At 38.9% G+C, this 17881-nt stretch overlaps 2 protein-coding genes across 7 annotated transcripts; both read right to left on the bottom strand.

Moving 5' to 3' along the window:
• Positions 1-1862: 1862 nt before the first annotated feature.
• Positions 1863-6923, bottom strand: LOC307035325 (prostaglandin E synthase 3-like). The gene is made up of 8 exons (XM_079674487.1): positions 6616-6923; positions 5232-5345; positions 4488-4557; positions 4270-4368; positions 4072-4161; positions 3559-3618; positions 3009-3036; positions 1863-2909 (listed from the first exon to the last, which is right to left on the bottom strand). Coding segments are annotated over exons 1-8 (483 nt in total). The 5' UTR covers positions 6618-6923; the 3' UTR covers positions 1863-2889.
• Positions 6924-8829: 1906 nt separating this feature from the next.
• Positions 8830-16875, bottom strand: naca (nascent polypeptide associated complex subunit alpha). Of its 6 annotated transcripts, none has more exons than XM_079674484.1 (10): positions 16793-16875; positions 15784-15858; positions 11521-12485; positions 10878-11394; positions 10233-10318; positions 9888-9965; positions 9640-9786; positions 9401-9529; positions 9190-9312; positions 8830-8947 (listed from the first exon to the last, which is right to left on the bottom strand). In XM_079674484.1, exons 2-10 carry the CDS (start codon positions 15851-15853, stop codon positions 8933-8935), a joined length of 2130 nt encoding a protein of 709 aa, XP_079530610.1. In that variant the 5' UTR covers positions 15854-15858; positions 16793-16875; the 3' UTR covers positions 8830-8932. The 6 variants fall into 6 exon arrangements, with proteins under 6 accessions (XP_079530610.1, XP_079530608.1, XP_079530609.1 ...); XM_079674482.1 differs by having other exon boundaries at positions 10878-11457; positions 11545-12485; XM_079674483.1 differs by having other exon boundaries at positions 10878-11568; positions 11680-12485.
• Between the last annotated feature and the right edge of the window lie 1006 nt (positions 16876-17881).

Genomic DNA, 17881 nt, shown 5'->3' with positions numbered 1-17881 from the left:
GATACGACCACATTTATAACAATTGTACTTTCAATTGCTCTGCAAGTTGTGCACTTGTCTTTAACAATATCTTTGATATCGCACGTAGTAAATGGATACCTACCAATGTGGGGGTCAGCGGTTCAAATCCCCAACATATGAGAGGCAAAATGGCAAACTCCATTGCATATCTTATGGAAATAAAGAGGCTGTGGTAATTGAAGTGAAAAATATAGAAAAGAAAAACTGAAGTTAGGTAAAGTTTAGAGGCTTAAGTCCACTTTTCTCTAAATGAAATTAAGGAACCCGGCTCCACACGTCCTGGTAGGCTTGGGTTTTTCTGGAACAGATCTGAAAGATTTATGGTTATTTCTGGCGATGAGTTCAAACAAATGTTCTTTAACAATATCTTTGTGTCGCCTTGTAACCCTAATAAACGTAAAAGCCAATCGTGTGAAATTTGACTGGAATATGTACTGGTGTCTTTGGCTGAAGGGGTAAATGGATGCCTAACAACCAAAGGGTTGATGGTTTGCCACCCAGCATGGCATGCGTGTATGGTTCAAGGGCGGTCAAGGATGCTCAAGGGTGAACAGACTACAGTAGACACTAAAAAAATAAAATATATATATGTTTTCAATATAATAATAATAAAACAAATACAATTAAATAATTGTACAAATACACGGAAAATAAAAAGTGGTAAAAAATTAAATAAAATACAATCAAATATTAGTAAGATTACAAATAATAATAATTAAATGGGTCTAGTGCGGTGACCTTCGGATCAGGGGAGGACTGGTTCAATCCCCACTGCAGTCGGCATATCGCTGTGTCCCCAAAATTGCTCCTTTGGGGACTGCCCACAGTATTGCGTAACATGTAATGTACTGCATATTAAAAAGAGTACCATTTTTATTATTTGAACATATGACAACATGATACATACAACTTATGTTATAATGATGTAGCTATGCAATGTTATAGAATGCTACATATATTTTAACAGTAACAAATAAGATACATGTAGTGGAGTTTAAATCTGAAATGTAAAGGAGTAGAAGTATTTAATATAGTATTTACCATTCAATAAAAATGATCTTGTAAAGTAGACCATGATACCTCAGAACTGTAGCCTACTTAAGTGGAGAAGTTAGTACTTAGTTACAAAGTAATTATTATTGCCCAATGATTATACTGACGTGAGGTGTATATTTAGTCAAAACCAACTCAAGTCTGCTATCCTCTGAACAAAACAGTAATTCCCTTGCAGGTAGATGACCGTGCTTTTATTTTAATGTGCTTCAGGGTGAAAACAGGAACCAGTATTGCACATTACAGTCCCCTTCTCGGAAAAGACAGTAAGGAAATTAGGCCCAAGGAGGAAGTATGTTAATATTCTGGGCCGTGGGGCCTGCAGGTTATCTGGGTCCTAGCACCCAAATAGGAGTGACATTAACTCAAAATCATACTGATGAAGATATAATGTATAAGAAAGATTTATTCTATTAAATACAAGGTTAAGAGTGTTTTAGATAATATTCTTAAGGTTGAACATCATAAAAGCAGTATAATAATTTATTTCATTGTCACCATGCCAAACCAAACTATCCCAACACAACCCAGTGATGCTCTCTGAAGGTGATCACCAAAACAGGGCTCAATTATTACAAGGTTCAAATTTAAGAGATATCACGGCATGACTGTCGGCTACTGTGGCTGCCTTTAATAGTTCAAATACCGTATCCATCATATATTTCAGTTAAAATAAATGTAATAAGATAAGGATTTTCATAATCTATTCTTTCTCCAAATAATTTTGTATGAAAATTAATGGTAAACCAAAACACAAGTCAAATGTCATAAGAAAAAAGGCATTAAAATGATTCTTAAACAGTTTATTAGAAAGATGTAGACAATAAAAAAAGAATTTCCACTGTAATTCAACATTTGTCTCCCCTTACATTTTATTGACAGTGCAAATATAATTTGGTCATTACACGTTGGTATCGTTCGGACACGCCCCCACTGAGAAGGGAGGATCATACTTGATGAACAAACGGAAAGAACCTGGAGAACAGCAACACACCAAATGATGCTTAGGCCCGACAAAGCTTCAAAGCCTCGTTATCAGTTGCAAAACATTTAGCCTTGCTTCTGCAGTCCAACAAAGGTATGCATGTTAGGTGGGTATGGAGAGAGGAACAGTTAAGATACTAAATATGTGGAATCCATTCAGGTAACCAAAGTAGGTGATAAACTGGGAAGATGCTGAGCATGATTTCAGAATATTCCAATTTTACAAACATTAAACGAGAAGTAAAGGGAAACATGTAAGCTGGAAGGTTAAGCCACACAAATAAAATACTGGCTTCCTTGATATCTAATTCACGGCACATGGAAGGCTTTAGAGGAACCCAATCAGTAAATGCATCTAATTGTAATGATGTACATAGCTAGTGTCTTTTGAATCAAGAGATAAACTACACTGGTCGACTTACTTATAACCACAACATTGGGAATGGGTGGGCCTAATCATTTTTTTAAAACCACAATTAAATTTGAAAACAAATTGTAACTCCGTTAAACACATATTGCTCAGTTTAGGATAACTACACAGCTTTTCGAACAAATAGTGTGTGTGCTTACTTATTTTAACAGTAAAACAAGATACCCAAAAGGTGCAGTACAGCAAATGGAGGTGGAGATAGCTGCTCTGTACAATACCATGCATATCAACCTTCAGTGTACTGATCGGTCAAGAGTTTGGAGCTGAGGCTATGGATTTAAATATGGCTACTGACTCATATGTACAGTTGTTTGTCACTGCCTTCGGTTTCAAGATATACATTTGTTATGATTCCTCTTGCCTTCTGTTCTTTCATTTGCTTTCTAGAGTCTTACAGTCTTCTATTCCAAGTCTGGCATTTCTAAAAGAAAAGCAGAGCAGAAATTAATTAAACATTTCATCACAACAAATGATCAACAATGTAAGCCATGATGTGCCAATGTAGTGCATAAATACTTACTCTCATCATCGCTATCTGCGGACTCATCCTGAAAAGACAGAAAAGACGCATTTAAAAACGTGTTGCATAATAAACCCGATTAAATGGTTCATAACCATAAGATGACAGCCTTTGCCTAATTCATCGTCTCTTCTTTAAAATGTCAGAAAACATTAAAAAATAATGTTGATACAAATCTCATTTTGTCAGTGCCTAAGCCCAATATATTATCAAACCGAATAAGTGAGGAAGTCAATTGCATTATTTTGTATAAAACTAAATGTCTATGTTGATAAATAAATATGAATTCTATTGAATCCTAGTTATTGTGCAAACACCATCTCTTCTCAGGACAGAAAGGTTGGCTTCAAGAGGCTCAGAAGAACGAAAGTCACTGTATTACATCATCACTGAAGAGTAAAGGACAAATAACATCCCTTGGAAGTGTTTGACATGGTTGAAGTTTTACAAGTTGACTATTTGTTGCAGCTCTACTGGTTGATATATAATCATTATATTTCTCAATATAAGCATAAAAATTAGGTAAAAAGGGGGAAAAAGGGATACTTACATCATCTGCACCACCGTCTAGATCAGGGATGTCCTCCTCGCCTCCCATGGTGTTCATCATCTGTAATATAAACCAACATGTTGATCCTTAAAATGTTTTTAAAAAAAGTGCTGCTTCCACAATCATCAGAACACTCAAAGTAGGACAAGGGCGGAACATCTTTTCTCACTTTAACTTAGGTTTACAAGTCAAACTAGCACAGAGGGATTAAATAGCAGAGCTGGAGAGTTGCATTTTCCTATAGCACTAATTGAGTATAAATGGCCAACACTTAGATTGTAAGGATGCAACAATCTCCTTTTTTTTTTCCTACAAAAGATGATGGTATATAAATGATTGGACACTATCAAATTACCTACCAACACTGATGCAATTCCTTATTCATTTTTTTTGTTTCTCTGATATTAAAAGCTGATGTCACACATTTTGAAAGCTCTTTCGTGTGTCAAACATTGACTTCATTGAGGCATTTATAAATGACTTCACTCGTTCTGATCAATAGACAGTGCTTACATCTGAGAATTGATCAAAGTTGCCCATCTCCTCATCTGAGTCGTCCTCCCAGTCTTTCCAGTTGTTGAAGTCGACACTGAGCCAAGTCAGCTGTAAAAACACAAAATAGTGTTTTTTCATGACTCACTTTCAAATATTGTGCATATATTTAGTACATTGTGTTGTTAACTATTAGCATTTCAAATGAATGATACACACCTTAGCCTTCTCTTTTGTTAGCCTCGGCCATGGCTTCCCTGGCTGTGCCTTTTTTAGATATAACAACACTGAGCGATCTGTGCGTTTATGTTTGGATTCCTGCATTGGGTGGACAGAAAACAGAAATATTTGGTCAGTTTCATTTTGTACATTTCAATCGGCACAATCTACATTTTAAAAAGCCATATTTATCAAAGCATTGATTCAGAGTAACTTACATTTTCATCGATAGCTTCAAAAAGGTCCATTTCGTTCTCATGTCTGACATCGTCGGTTCCTGCAAGACAACTGAGGGGGGGGGGGAGACAAGACGTCATTATGGGGGATATAAAAACAGAGGTATGGCATCAAATATAGGCATTAAAAGCAGAACCAATAGCAAAACATCCAACAAGGAACTCATGGTTAAATACAAATTGCCTTATTTTGTATAAAACTAAATAGATTTCTATGTTGATAAGTAAATATGAATTCTATTGAATCCTAGTTATTGTGTAAACACCATCTCTTCTCAGGACAGAAAGGTTGGCTTCAGGAGGCTCAGAAGAACGAAAGTCACTGTATTACATCATCACTGAAGAGTAAAGGGCAAATAACATCCCTTGGAAGTGTTTGACATGGTTGTAGTTTTTTGTGTAGCAATTTCTTTAAATTAAATTCCTATATTGATTTATAAAATATTAAATGTTACGATAAGTACTAGGCGGACAACCTTACCCGTTTTCCTCTAACAAAACCACACAGCCAGATATTTGTGTACAGACATGAAATGCCAAAGTGTATGTTACAAATAAGTTGTTATACTTGGAACATAGTAATAATTGTCATCACATTGCATTCTTGATGTGGAACTGTTGTTTTTTACTCATTTATTTGAGTTTATTAGATTGTTGAGTACTGCAGTCATATGTGTGAGCAGGAAATACAAATATATACTGAAAACACACATGGGACAAACTTACCTAAAACCACACTTTGTTTTATCAAAATCGATTTTAAGGTCTTTGCTGTCTGCAACGCAGAACTCTATAAAAACGCAGTCCCTCCTATCGTACCACTTGGCAGTTGCTGGATGCCTGTGGAGAAAAGAAGGATATCAAAACATGCAACAAGTCTTGATAATCTACACAAATTAAGCAACCACTTGTAAATCAACAGAAACAGAGCGCCTTTAAACAAGTTAATGGGCTCCGGAAAAAAACATATATGTTATATATTTAAAAAAGGTAGAGCTCATCCGACCCACACCTTGCATACAATATACATCATACAGGTGACATGTGCTGCTGACAGGTGGGTCATTCTTCAGGCACCAAAAAGCCTTTGCATCAGGTTGCCATGCAGCATCCAGTTACAGTGTGCTCCTGTGTCACGAAGCCTCAAAAGTTAAACATCTCTGCCAGCTCAAATGTGAAAAGTTAATGAATGAAACGTTTGGAAGTGTTTAGCATAACCTTTCCTGCACATTGTGAAGATTAATGCAAACATCTTCACCTTGTAGCCTCAAAAACTATAATAATGCAAAATGAATTTAATGAAGACCTAACTGTAATAATTAGTTAAACTCAAATGAATTACATTCCGAGATCTTTCTTACTTATAAACGTCTTTCTACACTGAGAGAACAGAACGCATTATGAGATGTGTGATTGTTCCCCCATTATTAAATGAGATGTAATGCTACAGGGCAGTGGTTAGAACATTGATCAACGACGCAGTTTGTTTATTAGTGATTTATTTATTTAACTACAGGAGTGATAGGGATTTCCTCTTTTGCACGTTCGCCCATGCAATTGTACTATAGGCATTAAACGGGATGATAAGCTAAATCCTCGAACGCGGACCAACCATTTCAGTGCGTGGAAGCTAGCCTTAAACACAAATGTTGAATAAACGTTGCTAAATCCTTTCAGAACTTTGCAATTAGGCCGATATCTCTCCACATGGTCAACTTTGATTTTCACATGCAGATCCCAGATATTATTTGTAATGCTTTAATCATCAAAAAAAACCTGATGCTAATCTAATGATAGCTAGGCTAACAAGGCAGACGTTAGCCACTACGCTGGTTAAGCCATGCGGTGCACCTTGCCCAAGTAGCTGCATTTTTTTTCAGCTAATGCTGGGTCTGCAATAATAACTGCGATGGTACATTGTGTTAATTTACTTAGTCCACGAGGTTCAAGCTAGGTAGCGAGTTACCGTTAGCTTACAATTCATTGTGGCAAGGCCAACCTCCCGCCTTTGCACAAGCATGTTGTCAGGCGGCTAATATTAGCTACCTAGCTAGCTCAGCAGGTTGTACTATCGCACTTAGCATCCTCGTGTTAACTCTCCACAACTTACATGTCTCGACGTGAAGTGCGCTTCTTGTTCGTAGATAAAACAGTCACGGGAAAAGAAGAGCAATGCCTGCAAATGAAGGGGAATGTATGCTGCACACTAACAAGTAATGCAAACGCCTCTCGTATGATGTGGACTCTACTCCGGATCTTGTTGCGTATCCCGGGATAAGAATGGCCGCACTGACGCAGTTGGAACGTACTAGACGTTTCTAGAGTGTTCAGCTGCGGCTGAGGCCGCGTGTGATCGGGTGTGGAGCAAATCTAATGTGATTTACTATGGGTTCAGTTTGAGCCACCCAGTAGGATCGCCTCGAATAAACTGAATCATGAGAGATGATACAGAGGATTTCTGGTTAGAGGAAATATATAATATAGACTATATTGCTTTTACGACATTTGAGTAGTCGTGTGAACGTCATCTCTGATACTGATACTCCTATTACTAGAGCTACTACTACTACTATTAGTACTAATACTACTAATACTACTAGTAATAATAGTGACGAGCTTATTAAAATGATAGGGCTGTCTCTTTTCCAAAGGTTACTTATCGTAAAAAGTAAGATTTTCATTCCTTCTTTTATTAAAGTATGCAAAAATACTATTTAACTGAGTTCATAAAACATTTTTAATTAAATGAAACGTTTCTATTAATTTATTCGGCCGATTGTATTATTAGGTCTATTAAATTCATGAACAATTGGGATCATTCTAATCAGCATATTCAAATATCTTGATTTGTGATCACATTAACATCAAAGATTAATAAAATAGGTGCAAATGTACTACATTAATCGAAACAACTCTTGCACCTGTGTAGCAGTTATTGTAAAAAATAAATAAATTCAATAGGAATATCAATGAAGAGGGACTTTAAACCTCGCCCTTTTTTGCCAGATGTATGTTGTTAACCCATCTCAGTTCACACCATGGCACCACACTTGCATATCTCTCTATATCATGTTAGTGTTTTGGCTCTATGATCCATTGGTTTAAAAATGTGAGGAATGCCACCTCATTTAACAATCTTATGAGACAGAATGAAAGATAGCATACCCGTTTCACATCCTAAGAGGGCAATTATCGTGAGGGTGTGGCAGGAGAAAGCTACCAGCTCCCTCCACACACAGGTTTATAGGCTTTCTTTCAGATTGAGTAACAATTTTATAATGGCATGCTGAGAGCTTGGTATTAAACTTAATACTTCATAAATATTATTGGTATCTTGGGTGACACATTTATAATGAAAGAAACCCTGACATAAGGGTGAGTGGCCCTATAAACAGAAGGATCTATAAAGTCGGGGTATTTTTGGTCTTGCTGCACCAATGGTGGACATTCTCACCAAGTGACTCTTCAACACAGAATAATGATACAAAATGGAATCCTGAGCATCAGTAATTTTATTTTAGAGGCATACAATGCAGCTGACATTATGGCTGTCCAAGATTACGCCTTCAATAATAACCGAGGGGATTTATTCATTATTCATGCCATGATTTGAGTTAAAAAGCCGTTTTATGGCGATGAGAAGTAAATATTGACATTTTGTTAAACACTTAGAAATACCATTCGTTTTCTTGTAAACACATTTTATTTGTTGGTACTGTATGTTAAATCCAGCTTTGTTTACCAGCTTGCCGCCTTCCTTTTGTCTTTTCTGGCACATTGCTGAACATCATTGGACGTTACAGCCCCCTGTTGATCAATTTAATAGCGTGACAACTTTGTAAGTCATCTGCATACATGAGATAAAGAACACAGGGACTTATTCTGGGAAACACTGTAATTGTCACTCCACTTGAGTCTAAAGTTGACGCTGTAATTCCCAATTGTCAGATTTAGATTTTAATGAGAAAAAACAAACATCATATGACACATTGAGAACCTGTGGTGTCCCTCTGTGAACTCTGAAAAAGTCATGTGAAGTTGCAGTTTGCTTTCTGCTGAACACGCCTCACCTAGTACTATTTTAGAGGTCAAATAATATTTCACACAAAATATTAGAAAACAGTCCAAAGAATAACAATATATAACCTTTTTTCTTTCATATCCCATGACCCAGGGAACTATACATTTAAATAATGAGTTTTTAAGTCTCTTGTTCATTCATGGATTTCTGCCTTTCTCTGGCCTCAACTAAATTAAGAAGCATTTCTGCAACCCAGCTACAACAAAATGCCCCGATTCCCAATGAAGAACAAAAACATCAAAATTACATTTTATCAAGCCACAACTTTATTTCCATCTTGGGTATAAATTGTATAAACGAGCTCAAATCAGCAACCTTTCTTTAACCCTTTTGTGCCAGGATCCCATTACATTGTCAACTCCTGCAAGAAAGGAACAAAAATGGTTCATTAACATGTGTCGATTTATGTTTTAATACAATTGTAAGAATATTTCTCTTCTCAGCACAGAAATGTGTCTTCAGTAAACTCAGAAGAACGAAAGTCACTGTATTAAATCATCACTGAAGAGTTCACGTTTATCTACAGAAGTATGAGCAAACCATTTAGAATGGCCTGAGTAATCAAATTGTTTTACAAATATTAGATAGTTGTATAAATCTTACCATAATAGCATTGACGATGTCATTGTTGTTGTTTTTCAGAGCGCGTACAGCCTTCGCTCGCGACACGTTGGCTTGTGACATAACGAGTTCGATGTCCTTGACCTCAACTCCGGTCTCATCCACCTTGAAAAATAAGGGCAATGTTTTGTTACATGATAACAAAAAAGAGTTTGCCTCTCCGAGAGTTCCCTTGAATGAAACTGTATCTCACCTCTTCTTCTTCGCTCTCCTCCTGTACGGTTGGCGTCTGTGTGTTTTCCTGGATGTTTGAAACTGCTTCTCCCTGTACCTTGAACTTTTCTGCGGCAGCCAGCTGGGCCTGCTGGGAAAGATCTTCGATCTAGGGAACAAAGAGTAAAATGAAACCTTATTTCAGAACATCTTCACTTGAGAGCCTTTTTGTAACATTTTGATCCGACCCAGTGGTACGCATTCATCTTGGTTACATACCTTAGCTTCACCGAAGACGATGTATGTGTCTGATGCAGGGCTCTTGTAAACGTCTGGTTTGGTGATGACAAACAAGATGTTCTTTGACTTGCGAATAGTGACCCTGGTGACGCCTGTTACCTGCCTGAGACCAAGCTTTGACATTGCCTGCAAGAAATACAAGTCATATTACAAATGTGTCCAATTCTGAGCTTCAAAGTAAGTAGAACAGTGCAAATGATGTAAATGAAACCGTGTAAGATAATTACCTTTCGTGCTTTCTTTTCACTGCGGCTCTGTTTGGCTTTGCTGACAGGTTCCTCGTCTATTTCAGCTGCTGCTGCAAGCTGTAAGAGATGACATTCATCCACATTTTACAATGGTTTAAAATAGGTTTATGTCGATCAGGAAATCTGGGGAATTTTATTAAATCCTAGTTATTGTGCAAACACTAACTCTTCTCAGGACAGAAAGGTTGGCTTCAGGAGGCTCAGAAGAACGAAAGTCACTGTATTAAATCATCACTGAAGAGGAAAGGGCAAATAACATCCCTTGGAAGTGTTGGGCATGGTTGTAGTATTCTTTCAGGATATTTAAGACCACACTAAACTCACCTGAGCCTGCTGTGTCTGTGTCTGTGCAGAGTCCTGTTCCTCCAGATCAGGGACTGAGTCATCGCTGTCAGACTCTGTACCGGATCCTACAGGAACCACCAACAACAAACAATTGTAAGTCACAACAAACAAACCATTACATGTTTACTAGCAAGAAAATATGCTGCATCAATCCTGGAGAAGGGAAATGGGCATGTTAAAAATACACTATAAATATGTTTATTCGTACTCCAGAGAAACTCACACCTACCTAGTATGTGGAACATTTTCAATAAAAATTAAACTCAAATAACCAATAAATATGCAAAAGGGTCACCGTGACCACAGCAAATAAGCAAATGTGTACTCTGTTTAAAACAATACCATCTTCATATCACATTCACCAGTCATCTCCACAAACTCAATATAAACTATTAGACCACACCATTTAACTACACAACATCGTTGAAAGTATGCAAGAGAAATAACTGTTTTCCTATAAAATGATCCATGTAGGAAGCTTCTTAAATTAACTCATTAAAATCGAAAGCAAAGCTAACATTTACTTCACAACCTTGACTTTAGTAGAATGACCTAAGCATCAGTACAGTTCTGAAAACAGTGACAGGAAAAACAGCAGGCATAAAAAGAGAGAGAAGAAAATACCCTTGTTGTTCTTGATCACAGGTTCCACCTTGACTGGGGTTTTAACTGTTTTGGGTGGTGAGATGGGCTCAGAAGGTGTGACTAGCTCAACTACAGGTTTAACAGGGGCTGGTTTTGCAACTGCCTCAGCAAATGAAAGTTTATGGGGAGCTGGGGAAGGAACTGGCTGAAGGAAGGAAGGCTGAACTGGAGCAGGTTTTAAGGGAGCAGATGAGGGATCAGCTTGTGGTTTGGAAGGCTTGGCAACCTCAGTAGGCACCGCCTTAACCTCAACCATTGCTGGCTTTTCACACATAACAGGAACAGGTTTAAGCTCAATCTTAACAGGAGCAGGTTTTGGCACCTCAATGGGAGCAGGTTTAAGCTCAGCTGCTGGCTTAACCTCAACATGAGCAGGTTTGGGCACCTCAACATGAGCAGGTTTGGGCACCTCAACATGAGCAGGTTTACGCTTAGCTGCTGGCTTAACCTCAATGGGAGCAGGTTTGGGCACCTCAACATGAGCAGGTTTGGGCACCTCAACAGGAGCAGGTTTACACTTAGCTGCTGGCTTAACCTCAATGGGAGCAGGTTTGGGCACCTCAACAGGAGCAGGTTTGCGCTTAGCTGCTGGCTTAACCTCAATGGGAGCAGGTTTGGGCACCTCAACATGAGCAGGTTTGGGCACCTCAACATGAGCAGGTTTGGGCACCTCAACATGAGCAGGTTTGGGCACCTCAACATGAGCAGGTTTACGCTTAGCTGCTGGCTTAACCTCAATGGGAGCAGGTTTGGGCACCTCAACATGAGCAGGTTTGGGCACCTCAACAGGAGCAGGTTTACGCTTAGCTGCTGGCTTAACCTCAATGGGAGCAGGTTTAGGCATGTCAACCTCAACGGGAGCAGGTTTGGGTTTAGCAGTTGGCTTGACCTCAACAGGAGCAGGTTTGCTTGGAGATACCTCTTTAGCAACCTCAACCATTTTCACTGGGGCTGTTATAGGCACAGTCATTGGCTTCACAGTTGAGATAAGTGGAGGGAGATCATCAGTTGATGCAAAATCAGGGACAGGGCTTGGTAAAGCTTTCTTAACCTCAACAGCTGCAGGAGGGCTAGAGGCAAGAGCTTCTGAAAATGAAACTGGGGGTGCCACAGCAGGCTTTGAGGTAACTTTGAAAGCAGCTGGGCATACAACAGTCTTTGCAGCAGCTGCTGGGGCAGGTTCAGCTTCAACTATAATTTGCTTGGGGCTAGCCTCTACTGGTTTTTTAAGAACTGGGGTGACTTTGCACTCTACAGGGGCCGGAGTAGGCACAAATGCCTCTCCCTTCATAGCTCTTCCTTGTTTGCCAGCCTTGACAACTTTTGGGGTAAAGCGGTTCGCCTGATTAGCAGAGGAGCCCCCAGGAGAGCCAGCTAGGGGCGATGGCACGGGCGACAGAGGAGTAGTGGAGGAAGTAGATTTTGGTGAGGTGGGAGAGGAGGCAGACAGAGAGGAGCGTTTTCTTCTGCCAGGGACAGACTTTGGGGCAGAGGAACCCTGCGGAGTCTTGGCATCTTTGCCTTTGGGCTTTACATGGCCAGTAGCAGCCTGAGGTTTCAGGGTCGCAGCTTGGGCAGGAGGTGTAGCTGAATAGAAAAGTAATTCTTTAAAAAATATTGCTGGTAAAAAGACTTACTCATGCGGATTAACTCATCAAACCAAAACACAATCTCTTTGCTTAGGGTTAGGAAAGGGACACGCCTGCCTAACAGACCGATGCAAAACCACAACTCAAAATGCACAGTACTTAGTACCACACAGGAGAGCACATTATATATTTAGTCAGGATGCAAAAAGAGAAAACCATACTTTCAATGCATATCACACTGCCACATCACAATAGCACTCACTCGTAGCAAATGCATAAACGCACCAAAGAATGGACCAATGAACAAGTTCTTTAAGGTAGGACTGACCGACACCTGGCCTAATTGTAAGATTTCAAATAAGTAGATTTTATAATTTCCTTTCAACCTATTTAACAAACTGTATAAGGAAAAAAAGACTTACGTCCAACAAAGGAGTACCTCGTCATTTGTTATAAGAGTGAAATAAAAACTACCGCATTAGCAACATTTTCAGATGGGGCAAAAAAGATGCAACTTTAAATAAACAAGGACCCAGAGAAAATCCACTGTAAAAGAGGACGCAGGAGCATTATACCTTTGGACCTGCCACATTCATGTTACCATCTGTGAAAGAATAAACCCACCCTGATCAGAAAGATTCATACAAAAAAAAAAAATACTGACAAAAAGAGGGGAGGGCCTGTTTTTTTAGGATAAACCAACCTGAATGGTGGCGAGTGGAAAGAGATGGGACGTGGTCACATTTGGAGGGCTGATTTGACTGAATGGCCTTGGTGAGAAGAGTAATAGCATCTTGCTTGTCCAGATCTTCATTTACGATAGGCGGGTCGACAGTCACTTCAGCAGGCAATACTTCATCTTCAGCTGCGTCCAGGCAAAGATTCCTCAAGTTTTTAACCTCAGTCTGTGGAGCATCTTCACTGCTGGCACCAACATCTTCAGTAATAGATGGTTTCGGTACATCAGGAATTTCTTGTGCCGCTGCACTGGGCTCCTCTTCAGTGGTCTTTGCTTCAACAGAAATCTTTTCAACCTCCTCGATGGCAGTTTCTTCAGTAGCAACAGCAGACTCTTGACTTTGTACCTCTTTAGCTGGAACTGCTTCTTCAAGAGCTGGTGGCTCTTCTGCGGAAACAATGGGCGCTTCGACAGCAGGCAAAGATTCTTCTGGAACTGGCATGTCAGCTGAAGCCCCTGGTGGTCCAGCAGTCACCTCTTCCTGTGTGACAGGTGTGGCCACCAACCCAGTCTCTTCAATTTGCTCAGTGATGTCTTGAGTCGCAGCTACACCATTTGCTTTATCATCATTGGTCTGAATGCTAGCTTCTTCTGTGGAGGCTATCGCTTGGGCAGGATCAGAAGTTTCTGTAGGATTCTCCAGTGGGATTGTTTTGCTCACAGGAATGGCCATCTCAGGGGGAGCAGAGAAATCCAATGCTCCTTCAGCTGATTAAGGAGTATCAACAGGAGTAACAGGGGAAGGGGCAATCACAGTCATTGTTTGGTGAATAATTTAACGTCAACGCAAATTTTGAGAGGTTCAAGAATACACCGTGAAGTGAAAAAGAAACTGTGCTCCAAACTAGGGCTGAACGATTCGGGAAAATTAGCGGAATCCTTTTTAAAACCAATGTTTCGATCAATCACAGCAGGAAATTACTGTAAGCCATGGTAACAAGTAATCTTATCATGAATTACTTTTAAAATCTGGCAGAATAATCAATAAGTCAAAGTCTTATTAACATGTTAACTGTTTGACTCAGTTTCCACGTCCAGTCCTGAGGTGCAGCGTTTCTATCAAATAAAAAGGGACGTTTTCAAATGTGCGTTTTATTACTTTGCGACGCCGGTTGAAAGTCGGTTTATCGTTCAGCCCTATCCCAAACGTGAACAGAACGACGAGTTTGTAAGAAGTTAATCTACGTGTTATTGGCACTTGGTATGCCAAAGTATAACAAAGAAAGGGGTGTTAGGTGCAGTAAGTAAAAGACAAAAATAGGCCCAGGTCCCAAACTCCATGCAGTGTGTATTTGTGAGATAAACAGAGGATCTTTGCACAAGTATGCATGAAAACAAGTGATTAATCCATTTACTAACATAAATGCTTGAATTAGACGGCTCCCCATGTGTGATTTATTTTACTGATGAAAGGCTTTGTGGAGGTGTTACTTAAAGTCTAGAAATCACTTTGCAAGCCAATAAACGCTCTTTTATCCAAAAATGAGAGCATTTCGGTCAGCAGAAAAGGAGGGCTATGTGTTATAATGTACACACAATCCTTATAAAGAATAACCCAAAACAACTGCGGGCCTTTTAATTTTAAGTGTCTAGTGCTGACCCACTTGGGGGTGAAGTTACATCAGTATTAGCTCTTACCATTGAGGCAAAAACAAGTATTGAAATATGGCACCATTGCTTTCAAACGTCACCTGAACTGCTCTTTAGTGTTGTTGGTCATCTTTACAAAAAAAAAAGGGATGTTGCACCACAAAAAGTGCACAATTAACTAGATTAGCAAAAATGTGTAATTTATAAAAAAAAAGTGAAATGTGCATTTAAGAATTGTTAGTATTTTCTTGCTCCTACCTGATATAAAACTAACTCAAACACATCCACGATAAGAGTCTTCTCGAATATGGATACAGACAAATCTATACATGTTATTAACCAGTAATTGCCCCATTTTTGGTCAAAAGAAAAGCATTGCCAACTGCTGACTTTCAAAAGATGTCCATATTACCATGAAAAAACAATACGTTAAAAAATGAGCAGCTGGAAAACGTAAATAATTATCTTAGATTATTTCTTGGTCTGTCAAAAAACAAAAAAAATACAAATCCCAGATAAACAGTGTTTTTTAAGGCATTTATCGTGCAAAGGGAAATCCACACTAAACACCATGCATTGTGTGCTAAATCCAGTTGTAAGTGCAAGTCACCGCACACCATTGTGAGTCTGTAAATAAAAAGAGGGGTCCTGGATTACCATTTTCAAGCCAAGCTGAGCAATATCACCACTGCAGATTCCTCAATGGGCAATCCTCCCTTACAAAATGTCCCACCAAATGGCTGGTGATGGTCAAAATAACCATCACCTGTTACATCAACTCAGCGTCCAGCCAGCTGAGTCAACTCACTGAGCCAAATTATCCTAAAAATGCAATATTGCTCTTTTACTCAACAAATTGCCTTCCGTAGAGGGCCATTTGTTGAGCAATCTGACCCTTTCAGGACACCCAGGATCCCGTTGTTTAATATGCATTATAGCATGCCTGTTAAGTAAAAAATATACGAACCGGTCTCCACTTGAGGCTGCTGCATCTCCTGCTCGGTGACAGGGACCGTTTCTGTTGCTTCACCGGGCATGGTTGCTGTATGGGAAAATAAAAATACATTTTGATTAACTCAAAGGGAACTCTTAATACATGCCAGTACTGGATCACTACTATTAGCAAGGATAGTAGTTTTACATCAGCTATTCAGAGTCCTGCTGTACACTAGTATGGTCAGCCTCTGTTAAGCGTAGTTAAATATGGAAAGCAATCATATCCAAAGGTGTATGAAGATAATGATGTTTATATTATTTTTGGCAAACTTGTTAACTGCATCTCTTCAGACTTGTATAATGTTGTTAACAGAGAATACCAGCTGCTGCCCTCCACTAGGTGTATTTACAGCCCCTCCAGTTAAACCCAGAGATGTTAATTGAATGGTTATGAGCTTTGTGTGTTTTGTACGTCTGTGAAAAGTGTCTAACTGTGATCAACCTATGTGTACCCTTCTTGAACAAAACTATCTAAAGAAATGCATTGAAGTAAAAACGGACAACAAAGTTGGGGCGTAGTTAACCATTTAGAGAGTGACTTGCAGCTGAACAGGTGACCGAGCCCATGCTTTAGCTTCGTCTGTACTCTTGTTGAAGCAACATTAGCTAACGTTAGCTTCGGTTAGCTGACAGCTGGTGGCATCCTCAACAGGAGAAAATCTTACGGCGATTAACAAAGTCTACCATTTCCTTTTAAACCCACATCTGAAGGTGACACAAATAAACCTAACAGCACCAGACAATATGCTCACTGCGGCCCTAAAAGGCTGCTGGTAAACTGGAAGTCATAATGTCCCCCCATTTTGAGCCTCTGATAGGCGTCACAACGGCTCATTTATCGCTTTACAGAGGGACGAAAAAAGCAAATATCTACCTCAGCCTGATACTGCTACTTTACTTTAACGCATAATACCACAAATACAGACGATAATAAGTGAAAAACTGCTGGATGATGTTGGATTATGAACGGAGACACTCACCGATTCGGGATGCTATATCCAAGATGGCTGTGAGAGAGAACTTCTGACCTCAGTCCCGCGGTAATATCCGGTACAGAGCGGGGAGTTCTACTTCCGGGGCACTTCAAGGCACAGGAAGTCATTTTTTTGACTGTAGAAAAGATAATACCGTAATTTTGACATAATAGTAAATCATTAACATATATCTTTGAGAACCTGGACTTCTACAAAAAATATACATTTATAAATCCTACCACATGTAAAATATAAATGTGACTCAACTCAACTACATTTATCTGTTACAGTAGTATTTCACTTTACAGATAAAGACTTTACAAACAAAGATGTTTGTTATTTGTCTATTATAAACAAAAAACCCATAAGTATACAAAGTTAAAACTGGCTCTATACTATCCCAGTAAAATACTGCTTATAAACCTGTTGTAAAATAATCAAATGATATGAATGATTGCTTAATTATTTGTGTTATCTTTGCCAATAGTATCTCTGATATTTCAGAACTACATAGAAACGTTTCTGTGTGATTTATGTATTCTGTTATACTATGATCTAATAATCCAGAATGCTTTAGTTGATTTTCTAAAAATAATGGGTTTATTGTATTCTGGTCCCGGCTTGCTTGAATGTATGGTATCTGGTTAACTCATGCAGACTGGGCATAATTATAGAATAGAATAGAATAGTTTAATGTCATTATACATGTACAATGAGAGAAATAAATGCTTCTCCCTTTCAAGGATGCCATCAAAACAAAAAACATCACAACATAAGACAACAAATACACGCAGCATACATACTTAGGAATAAGGAATAAAGTGCAGTAATTATTTCCAGGAGTATAAAAATAAAATGTATAATATAATAAATAATAATAGTAGGTATGTATTTATAATAATAATGATATGTACAGTCATATTTATTTCACATGGAGGATGATTAAGAGGTATGACTTTCAGGTGTTAAGAGCAATGATGGCTCTTGGAAAAAAACTGTCTTTGAGTCTGTTTGTTTTGGATTTGATACACCTGTAGCGCCTGCCGGAGGGCAGCAGGTTGAACAGGTGAAAGCCGGGGTGTGAACTGCCCTTAA

The sequence above is a fragment of the Notothenia rossii genome (genome assembly GCF_949606895.1).
Source record: "Notothenia rossii genome assembly, chromosome: 4".
NCBI classification, from domain to species: domain Eukaryota; kingdom Metazoa; phylum Chordata; class Actinopteri; order Perciformes; family Nototheniidae; genus Notothenia; species Notothenia rossii.
This window is presented reverse-complemented; position numbering and strand designations above follow the sequence as displayed.